Below are 12,169 nucleotides of genomic sequence, written 5' to 3'. Positions count from 1 at the left end.
CTTTATTTGCCCTCCTCAAATGCAATACCTGACACTTCTCTGGATTGAATTCCATTTGCCATTTTTCCACCCACTCAACCAAACCATTGATGTCAATCTGGAGTTTATCTCTATCTACCCTATCAAATCCTTTAATCATCTTGAGCACCTTAATTAGATCGCCTGTTAATTTTCTGTGCTTGAGGGAATGCAAGCCTAGACGCTGCACCCCCTCCAAGGCCAGTATATTCTTCCTGAGGTATGGGGGTGTCCAGAATTGAACGCTCGTCCAGTTGGGGACTCATCAGAGCTTTATGTAACTAAGTGAAAAGGTTTTCTGTTTCCCAGTGCTTAACACCTTGATCAGCAGTACTTTAACCCTTCTTTCCCACCACCCAAAAAAAGTGTGCTAAATTAAGTTTTTGCCTACCAGTAGTACGGCAAATTAATTTATATTATAACTTGTATAAATCTCTGCTCTCAAAAAAAAATTTGGACTAAAAGCATTCATCCCACAAATGAATTTAATGTAATACGTTAGTATTGCAAATGACTCGCACATTGTCGTTTTGTTTCAAATGATTATCTTTCAGGCCCTACATTATCTTGTACTGTGTACAAGGATAAGTACGCCAGAGACCAAACAAGTGCTAGTGCCAGGATGCAAATCTGAATTGATTTTGAATTGAGTTGTTCAGTATGTTCTCCTGGGTCTTAACGGGGCAGTTCCACCAGTATCATTTTTGTTAGATATGCATGCTGTTTCTGTGCACCTCACCCATTGAAGCTACTTTAAATTTATATGCACAAAAAAAATCCTAACAAAATCCTGTGACATTTTGGACAATGTGAGAAGTGACCCAGTCCTGGGCGTACTTAGCAGACCAATGGGATTGGTCACCTATCCTTGGCCAGGGACCGAAGCAGAATAATTTTATTGCGTGAATATAAATTAACTTTAAGTAACCTGGCCAGATTAATTGTATTGAGTTGTGAGGTGATTGATTTTTTTGTAAATATGATGTTGAATAATAAAGTAAAATCCAGTCGTCATAATCTTTTAATCCATTTACATTTTCGAACTAAAGTAAGGATATTTTCTGTATAAAGTAGGCCTCAACTTCTTTGTCCAAATTGCAGGGCAGATAATTCTGCACGGAAATGAAGCGGCTTCACTGTCTGCAGGAATGGCCATTATACGGCATTTTGACTGAACACTATCTGTTTTGGAACTATTCCAACTTATTTAAAAAAAAATATTTTCTGGCTATATAATACAAGGCTTCTAGTTTTCTCCATGCTGTTATTGTGTTCATGTAGAGCCAAAATGTGATGTGCCTGTTCAGAACAGTGCTATCAATTTGATTACCATACACCCTGTTTAAACTATATCAGGAGAAAGCAAAATACTACAGATACTGGAGTTGAAATAAAAACAGAAACTGCTGGACACATTCAGCAAGTCAGGCAGCTTCTGTGGGAAGGGAAGGTGGGAATAACATTTCAGATCAATGACCTTTCATCAGAACTGGGAGAAGTTACAGGTGTAAATGTGTCTGCCTCTTCCTTCCCTCTGTCTTTGTTTTTTTATATCTGAGCATGCATTGCATGCATCCTTCCCCACTCTGGTCAGTTTTATCTCTGCAAAGAGTTACAGACTATTTAAAAGTAGCAATTTGAAAATATTTTTTAATGAGCAAAGTACTGCTTTAAGTATCTGTCCGTTGGAGGAAAAATTATTTTCAGGAGGGATGAGGTGCATAGGGATGTTCCACTGCTGTCATTAACATTTGACATCAGAAAATGTGTGAATAAAATCCTGTACATATTTCTCAATAATGGATATATTTACAGGGGAAGTTTTTAACTGGATGTAAGTGCTCGCTGTAAATTGATTTACAAGTAATATTGCCCACGAATGCACTTGCAAAAGATCCCAACTGACTCATATTGTGTATATCAATTTTTTGATCAGGAATATATGTATTTTCTCTTAAGTAACAATGAAATGAGATAGTTGCTTCAAAGATTCGTAATTAGTTACTCGTAAAACCTTTTCGTCCATGGGCCACTTAGTCAAGGCAAAAGACCTGGTACTACCCCACCTGCTTTTGCTCGCCACTGCAAAAAGAATTATCAGAATTAATGGGAACTTAGGAAACTAAATATTTTGCTGTTTTTTTCACTAGTAAATGTCATACATTTATGTGCATTTTTCATTAAATATCATAAGTAAATCATTAATTCATACCAGAAACAAAAGTATAGGCATTTTCATATTATAAACATTACTGCGAGCATGTTTATTTGAAACATTGTTATAAAATCATCACAATAATCTTCTGAGAAACTAATATTTATCTTGCATCCATATTAATCAAATAGTAACACAAATCTTGCTTACAAAACTACATTGTTGTTGCTTGCGTTTATGACAACTCGTGCACGCACGTGGGAGGCAGTCTGGTTGTGTGACGTCACACGAGTGGTCGAGACCAGGGTTCTAGCTTGTTCTCTCATATGGCCTCAGCTGTGGCATTGTACATCAGTGACTTGTATTTTGGACCAGCCCGTAGACCACCTAGAGGATGGGACCCCACTTTGAGAACCACTAGCTAAAGCTAATACCTGAGCTAAATGAACTGCGAATTTGTCTCACTTTTTCTGCAATTAGAAAAAGAATATTGGATTACCTATGATATAACCAAGCTCATCTGATAAAAACAGTACTTCACTTATGCCAGACTATATAAAAGTTTGCATTAGTTTCAAAAATTAACTGCACATTTCTGCTATGTAATTGTTTGTGTCTTCAAGCTGCAATTTAATTAATTCCTGCAGATTTCACTTCAGGAGTTAATTCAGTCGTAATTAACATGCCTTATTGGACTGTTGCATAGAATAAACATTTCAATATTACTGATGCCTTTTGAATGTTTTGATTTTAAGTTTGCAAAGATTTATTTTCTCCTTTTGGCACTGCTGTCTCCTGGTTGAAGGAGGGGAGGAGGAGGGGAACAAGAAAAATATTCTTGTCTCTCTGTATCAGAAAATAGCAACTGTAATCTTTCTCCCTGACAGTGTGCTCACTGATAGCCCCATTGTGTCATCTGTTTGTGACTTAATGGTTATATATTGAACTGTAGTGAAAACCAATAGTATATATATTTATAGAATAATGAATTGATGTCCAGGGGATGAATTACAGACTTGTTGAGGTCCTAACTTCATTTTAAGTTCCAACATCAATAAATGGCCACATAATATCCTAATCTAGAATGCAAAAAGCACATGTAGGATTCTTCATATATGTGGGAACAGTTGTCAAAGACAGACTGATCGAAGATACTAGTCACAATAGATACTGATATGAAAAGTATAAATTTATAGGAAATGCTAAATGTGAAACAAAAGTATGCAAATTGAAATATGATTTTCAAAAAAACTAGCATTAAAATGCCTATGCTCTGATGGTCATAATAACTGAGGATGTCTTCAATTATGCACAGTTATTTTTTTACAATTCCCAATAGGAGCTAAATGTCCGTCAGCTGACATTATCCACAGACAAAGCCAAGTATGGCATTCTGCTAAGGGCGGAACCAGATCACATGGTACTAGGAAAACGCCTGAAGGGAGCATTCAAATCTGTTACAGCAGCTATCAAGGGACTACAGAGTGTACAGTTGGAGGAGTTCCAAAAGACAGGTGCGTATTAGGAAACTACTTCCTACTTGCAGTGAAAAGAGCAGTCATTTCTTGTTCAAAATATTGACAGCATAATTAGACTTAGCTTTTAGGTGCGTAGCTGAATGTCACCTCTGTGTCAAATTGTAATCAGGTAAATTAAATGTGAAGTTTATAAGTAAACCCTCACATCTAGGAGCAATTGAAAGCTACAAAATGGTTTCCAGACACTGGCCCTTAATCTTTTCAATATAATCTTCAACAGAAGGATCACTTTTTTATAATATATGGTAATAAAAATCAACTTTAGAATTGCTTACAGCTGCAATTTTTTAACTGGCAGTGGAGCAATCTTTGCTTCGCTTAATCTGAGGAAGGATTATGATTTGAAATTTAAGAGTTAATTTGCCCTAACTTTTTTCAATTTAACAAAGATTTGACTCAGCTGGTGGGGGTAAGTTGCGATATGAGGTTTTGTATTTTTGTAAAGAAAGAAATAACTTGCATTTATATCGTGCCTCCACAGCTTTAGAGCATCTCAAAGTACTTCAGAGCCAATGAAAGGATACTGACCTGAAACGTGAACTCTGCTTCTCTCTCCACAGATGCTACCAGACCTGCTGAGTATTTCCAGCATTTTTTGTTTTCATTCCAAAAAATCCATAGATCTTTTACCTTAAGGTTGAAGCTTAGGCAAGGTATACACAGAGGATAATCAGTATTATTATTTTTGCATTATGTAGGCAAACTTATTAAAATAGATTTTGATTAGACATTGCAAATTTCTCTATTCGTTCCATTTTATTTGATCTTGGGCTTTTGTTTAGTTGGATTTTCTTCACAACAAAGCTGGATAAATCTGTTCCTGTGTGCTATTTTTCACAGTTCCAACTCCTAACAACCAAGTCAGTTGTCCCCAAAAGTGTCACTTTCTGGTGCAGGAGAAATGAAGTTGGTAATACTAATAGTTTCCTCGTGGAAATCAGTACATGGAGAAAGTAATCAAGATTTGAAAGTTTTGCTTGAAATAACCTTAATTCTTGTCACAGAGCAGTGGAGATATTTATGCAATCCTACATATACAACATTCTATCAACAGGCACTATAATTGTTGAAGGACATGAACTCCATGAGGAAGATCTGCGTCTTCTGTATACATTTGATCCAAGTACAGGAGCAAGTGCTCAGTATGAAGCCCATTCTGATGCTCAAGTAAGTGTTTTTTAATTAAATGCACAGGGCAATTAGTTACATACAGTTGCAGAAGGAAAATATTTGCAGCATTTAATTTTACAGTAAAACTATAGTCACTGTATTAGTGACTTTGTATTAATGTAGAAGTGTTAAAAAGCAACATAAAACTGTCTTGCTTGGCTTAGCTTTCCACATGAGCTTGTTTTTGAAATGAATGCTCCTGTAGTATACGTTTGAGGTTCCCAAACTACTTTTTGCTGTGCTTTCCTTTGAGCGTCGCTGGCAAGACCAACATTTATTACCTATCCTAATTGCCCTTGAGACAACTGAGTGGCTTGCTATGGCATTTTAGAGGGCAGTTAAGAATCAATCACATTACTGTGGCTCTGGAGTTACATATATTCCACACTGGGTAGGGATAGTACCTTTCCTTCCCGAAAGGATATTAGTGAACCAGGTGGATTTTTAACAACAATCTGGTAGTTTCGTGGTCATCATTAGTGATACTAGCTTTTTATTCTAGATTGATTTAATTGACAGTACATACCCAACTTTTTAAGAAATTGTATTTATGCATAATTAATAATATAGCTGGTAACCCAGAATACTTGAGCAGTTTTGTCACTTTAGCTGTTTTAATTTTGTTCCCTTACACTTTCAGTTTTTAATATTAAATTCAACCATATGGTATTAAATTGACTGAATTTAAATTCCTCAGCTGCCTTAGTGGGATTTGATCTCCTGTCTTCAGATTGTTGCTCGATTACTAGTATAGTAACATAATCACGACATTACTGTATTTGATCATTTCCAGTACGTACCCCACTTTTTAAGAAATTGTATTTTTGCATAATTAATATGAGTGCAGATATAGCTGGTAACCCAGAATACTTCAGTTTTGTCACTTTAGCTGTTTTAATTCTGCTCGCTTACATTTTAGGTTTTAGTATAAAATCTAATCATATAATTAGAACTCAGTGGCTGAGAATTTTTTTGGACCTGTTCCCGCTGCACTTCTGCTGAAAGGTCATTGACTTGAAAAACTCACTCTGTTTCTCTCCACAGATGTTGCCCGACCAGTATTTCTAGCATTTTCTGTTTTTTATAATAATTGTTTCTGGAGGTCTTCAGCTTATTACCACTGCAATTGGAAATTTTCAGTTTTCTTCAGTTAATTTGTAGAAGTGCACTCTAGAAGTACATTTTGTTGTATAACCTTCGTTTCCTCTCCTTGTATCTCTATCCCTTTGTCCCACCATTCGCAAGATGTAACAAATGTTATGCCGCAGGGATCAGTGCTGGGGTCTCAACTTTTTACAATTCATGTGAATGATTTGGATGAATGGACTGAAGATATGGTTGCTAAATTTTGCTGATGACACAAATATAGGAAAGTAAGTTGTAAAGAGGACATGAGACTGCAAAGGGATATAGATTGGTTACGTGAGTGGGCAAAGATCTGGCAAATGGAGTATATTGTGGGAAAATGTGAAATTGTCCATTTTGGCAGGAAAAATAAAAAAGAAACATATTATCTAAATGGTGAGAGATTGCAGAGCTCAGATGCAGAGGGATCTGGATGTCCTAGTACATGAATTGCAAAAGGTTGGTATGCAGGTTCAGTAAGTAATTAGGAAAGCTAAAAGAATGTTATTGTTTATTACAAGGGGAATTAAATACAGAAGTAGGGAAGTTATGCTTCAGATATACAGGGCATTGGTGAGATCACATCTGGAGTATTGTGTACAGTATTGGTCTTATTTATGAAAGGATGTAAATGTGCTGGAAGCAGTTCAGAGAAGGTTTACTAGACTAATACCTGGAATGGCAGGTTGTCTTATGAGAAAAGTTTGGACAGGCTATGCTTGTATCCGCTGGATTTTAGAAGAGTAAGAGGCAACTTGATTGAAACATATGTGATCCTGAGGGGTCTTGACAGGGTGGATGTGGAAAGGATGTTTCCTCTCGTGGGAGAATCTAGAACTAGGGGTCACTGTTTAAAAATAATGGGTCACCCATTTAAGACGGAGATGAGAATTTTTTTTTCTCCCAGAGGGTTCTGAGTCTTTGGACCTCTCTTCCTGAAAGGGCGGTGGAAGCCGAATCTTTGAAAATTTTTAAGGCAGAGGTAGATAGATTCTTGATGAGCAAGGGGGTGAAAGGTTATTGGGGGTAGACGGGAATATGGAGTTGAGGTTACAGTCAGATCAGCCATGATCTCGTTGAATGGCGGAGAAGGCTCGAGGAGCTGAGTAACCTACTCCTGCTCCTAATTCGTATGTTCATATGTTTTGTATGTATGTTCAATTATCTAGGCCCCACACTCCAGTATTTTCTTTAAAGACCCACTGCCTGTCCACGTTTCTCATCTCCTTTAAGAGGACCCTCCTTAAAACCAACTACTTTGACCAAGCTTTAGGCCACCCCTCCTAGTATTGCTGCCTTCTACCAAATATTTATCCTTCAACCACCATAACTAAAAACAACTGCGAATTTGATCATACTTTCATTCCTTTTTATGGAACCTTATGCACAAATTGGTTGCTGCAATTGCCAAATTACAACAGTGATTAGAATTCAAAAGTACTTAATTGATAATCTAATTTGGGACATCCTGAGGTCATGAAATACTCATATAAAAATGCAATTTTTCTTTCTTCGACACACCTTCCATTTTTTTCTTGATTATGCTGCTGTGAAATGCTTTCAGACTTTTTTGTTTTACAGTGAAGGTGTTATATAAATGTAAGTTGTTGCTGAAGATGCTGAAGGTTGCTGGGCCACAGTGCATAGAATCAGAGATTAGTATAGCACAGAAGGAGTCCATTTGACCCAATGCGCCTCTGTCTGCTCTTTTGAAGAGCAATCCAGTTAGTCCCACTTCCCCACTTTTTCCCCATTCCCCTGCATTTTTTTCTTCACGTATTTATCAAATTTCCTTTTGAATGCTACTATTGAATCTGTATTCACAACCTATCAGGGAATTCATTCCAAATACTAAGCACGCTTTGCATAAAAACATTTTACCTCATGTCGCCTCTGGTGTTTTTGCCAATCATTTTGAAGCTGTGCCCTCGGGTTATCATTCCTTCAGCCATTAGAAACAGTTTCCCTTTATTTACTCTATCTAAACCCATCATGATTTTAAACACCACTATCAAATCTCCTCATAGCCTTCTCTGTTTTAAGGAGAACCCCAGCTTCTCTAGTCTATCCACGTAACTGTAACCCCTCATCCATGTAACTCTTCTAGTAAATCTCTTTTGTGCCCTGTGCAAAGTCTTCATGCCCTTCCAAACGTGTGGTACCCAGCACTGGACACAGTACTCCAGCTGGGGCTGAACTACTGTTTTATACAGATTTAGATTAGCTTCCTGTCTTTTGTACTCAATGCCTCCATTTATAAAGTCCAGGATCCCATATGATTTATTAAATGCTTTGATAACCTGCTTTACCACTTTTGAAGATTTGTTCACAAACACCACCATGTCTCTAGGTGTCAGCTCTGGCTCAGTTGGAAGCACTCTCGCCTCTGAGTCAGAAGGTTGTGGGTTCAAGCACACTTCAGGACTTGAGCACAAAAATCAAAGCTGACACTCAGGTGCCATCTTTCAGATGAGATGTTGAACCGAGACTCTGCCCTCTCAGGTGGATGTAAAAGATCCTGTGGCACTATTTCGAAGAAGAGCAATGGAACTATCCCCAGTGTCCTGGTCAATATTTATCCCTCAATGGGCATCACAAAAATAGATTATCTGGTCATTATCGCATTGTTGTTTGTGGGAGCCTGCTGTATGAAAATTGATTCCTGCGTTTCCTACATTACAACAGTGACAACATTTCAAAAGTATTTCATGGGCTATAAAGTGCTTTCAGATACCTGGTAGTTGTGAAAGGTGCTATATAAATGCACATCTTTTTTCCTTTGTCTCTTTTTGCACCCCTTAAAAATTGTATCATTTAGCATGCATTGTCTCTCCTAATACTTCCTACCAAAATTTATCACCTCACACTTTTCTGCATTTAATTCTATCTGCCACGTGTCTGCCCATTCCAGCAACCTCTCTATCGCCTCCTGACATCTATTACCATCTTCCTCACACTTTACGACATTGCCAAGGTTGTGGCATCAAATTTCAGAATTGTGCCCTGCACCTCCAAGTCATCAATGTATATCAAAAATAGTGGTCCTAGTACTGAACCCTGGGGAACTCCACTGTATTATCCTTCTCCAGTGCGAAAATAGCCATTCGCCACAACTCTGTTTTCTATCGCTTAGCTAATTTTGCCTCCATGCTGCCACTGCCCCTTTTATCCCATGAGCTTCATTTTTGCTAACAATAGGTGGTACTTTATTGAATGCTTTTTCAAATTCCATCCACATATCAACTGCACTGCCCTCACCGCCCTCTAATCTCAACAAAAGACGCAAACATATTTTACCCTTCACAAATCTGTGCAGGCTCTCTTTATTATTCCATTCTTGTCTAAGTGGCTGTTAATTTTCTCTCAGATTATTGTTTCTAAAAGCTTACCCCGCACCTATGTTAAACTGACTGGCCTGTAATTGCCCAGTTCATCCTTCTCCCCTTTTTGTACAAGGTGTAACATTTGTAATTCTCTGGTCCTCTGGCACCAACCCTGTATCAATGCAGGATTGGAAGATTGTGGACTGTACCTATGCAATTTCTACCTTTACTTCCCGTAGCAACTTAGGGTGCATCCCATTTGGACCAGATGACTAATCCACTTAAGTACTGCCAGCCTTTTCTAGTACCTCCTCTTTAGCTATTTTTATCCCATCCAGTATCCTGGCAAACTCCTAGTTTACAGTAGCTTTGGCAAAGTCCTCTTACTCTGTAAGCACTGATGCAAATTATTCATTTGATACCTTAGCTATGCCTTCTGTCTCCCCCAGTAGATCTCCATTTTGGTTTCTAAGCCCACCACTCTTCTGACAATCCTTTTATTAATATTCCTATAGAAGACCTTTGGATTCCCTTTTATGTTAGGGCCATCAATCTATTCTCATGCTGTTTTTTTGCCCCTCTTATTTCCTGTATCACTTCTCCACTACCTTTTATATTCTGCCTGATTCTCCCTTTGTTATTAAGCTGAAATCTGTCATTTGCCCCTTTTCTGCTTCATCCTACTCTCTAACTCCTTTGTCATCCAGGGAGCTCTGACTTTGGTTACTCTTCCTTTCCCTTGTGGGAATGTGCCTCGACTGTACCCGAACTATCTCTTTTAAAAACTGCCCATAGCTCCATTGCTTTTCTGCCTACCAGTTTTTGACTCCAATTTACCCGGACCAATTCCTCCTTCATGGTCGCTGAAATTAGCCCTCTTCCAGTTAAGTACTTTTATTCTAATTGGATCAGTGGGCATTAGCTGGCCCTATTTTGCCCAGGTAGCCATTTATGTTTGAGTCCAGACAATGGGTGTCAACAAAATATTACAGTATTGAAGGGCATTGATCCAAAATCAATCCTTTTCTCACCCACTGTCCATTCAAACAAAAGTCTGCTGGATACTGATCAGATGCAAAAATCCTGGTTCATGTCCTCTGCCCTATCTTCCTAACCCATGATGCTCTGGCCAATTGTAGTTCCTTAGTTGAGATCCGTGAATTGAACAGCTCCAGCAATGAGCCAACTGGGAGTCGGTGCCATTAAGTGCAGTATTGTGGATTTAGTTGGCTCAAGATGGGATCTCTAACATATTAATTGGAAGTTACAAGTAGCATTTCTCCCAATTTTTGATCAGAAGTGCTACTTGAAATGCTGTTAATGCCAACTTCAACCTGAACAATAGTCATAGAGTCATAAGCCCTTTGGCCCATCGTGTCTGTGCCGGCCATCTAGCACCCAACTATTCTAATCCCATATTGCTGCACTTGGCCCATAGCCTTGTATGCTATGGTGTTTCAAGTGCTCATCTAAATACTTCCTAAATGTTGTGAGGGTTCCTGCCTCCTCCACCTCTTCAGGCAGTGCGTTGATTCCGACCACCCGCTGGGTGAAAAGAATTTTCCTCAAATCCCCACTAAACCTCCTACCGTTACCCTAAATCTATGCCCCCTGGTTCTTGACCCCTCCGCTAAGGAAAAAAGTTTCTTCCTATCTAACCTATCAATGCCTCTCATAATCTTGTGCACCTCAATCATGTCCCCGCTCAGCCTTCTCTGCTCCAAGGAAAACAACCCTAGCTTTTTCAGTCTCTCTTCATAGCTGAAATGCTCCAGCCCAGACAACATCCTGGTGAATCTCCTCTGCAGCCTCTCCTTCCTGTAGTGTGGTGCCCAGAACTGTACACAGTACTCCAGCTGTGGCCTAACTAGCATTTTATACAACTCCATCATAACCTCCCTGCTGTTATATTCTGTGCCTCGGCTAATAAAGGCAAGTATCCCATATGCCTTCCTAACCATCTTATCTACCTGTGCTGCTGCTTTCAGTGATCTGTGGACAAGTACACCAAGGTTCCTCTGACCTTCTGTACTTCCTAGGGTCCTACCATCCATGTATATTCCCTTGCCTTGTTAGTCCTCCCAAAATGCATCACCTCACACTTTTCAGGATTAAATTCCATTTGCCACTGCTCCGCCCATCTTACCAGCCCATCAATATCTCCCTGTAATCTAAGGATATCCTCACTATTTACAACGTCACCAATTTTCGTGTCATCTGCGAACTTACTGATCATACCTCCTATATTTACATCTAAATCATTAATGTACACTATAAACAGCAAGGGTCCCAGCACTGATCCCTGAGGTACACAGGCTTCCAATCGCAAAAACAGCCCTCGACCATTACCCTCTGCCTCCTGTCACTAAGCCAATTTTGGATCCAATTTGCTAAATTGCCCTGGGTCCCATGGGGACCTTCTTAACCAATCTCCCATGTGGGACCTTATCAAAAGCCTTTCTGAAGTCCATGTATACTACATCAACTGCTTTTCCCTCATCTATACATCTAGTCACCTCCTCGAAAAACTCAATCAAGTTAGTTAGACATGATCTCCCCCTGACAAAGCCATGCTGACCATCCCTGATTAATCCCTGCCTCTCCAAGTGGAGATTAATCATGTCCCTCTGAATTTTTTCCAATAGTTTCCCAACCACTGATGTTCGACTCACTGGCCTGTAGTTACCTGGTTTATCCCTGCTACCCTTCCTGAATAATGGTACCACATTGGCTGTCCTCCAGTCCTCTGGTACCTCTTCTGTAGCCAGAGAGGATTTGAAAATTTGTGTCAAAGCCCCTGCTATCTCCTCTCTTGCCTCACATAACAGCCTGGATACATC

The 12,169-nt window shown here is 39.0% G+C and overlaps 1 protein-coding gene across 1 annotated transcript in view; it reads left to right on the top strand.

Annotated features, from left to right (window-relative positions):
• iars1 (isoleucyl-tRNA synthetase 1) overlaps positions 1–12,169 on the top strand; it is a 216,003-nt gene that overhangs the window by 141,576 nt on the left and 62,258 nt on the right. The window contains exons 26-27 of the mRNA XM_068051875.1: positions 3,513–3,687; positions 4,766–4,878. Coding sequence (XP_067907976.1) covers positions 3,513–3,687; positions 4,766–4,878 — 288 coding nt within the window. The remainder of the gene's footprint in view (positions 1–3,512; positions 3,688–4,765; positions 4,879–12,169) is intronic.

The sequence above is a fragment of the Heterodontus francisci genome, chromosome 19 (assembly GCF_036365525.1).
Source record: "Heterodontus francisci isolate sHetFra1 chromosome 19, sHetFra1.hap1, whole genome shotgun sequence".
Lineage (NCBI taxonomy): Eukaryota > Metazoa > Chordata > Chondrichthyes > Heterodontiformes > Heterodontidae > Heterodontus > Heterodontus francisci.
This window is presented reverse-complemented; position numbering and strand designations above follow the sequence as displayed.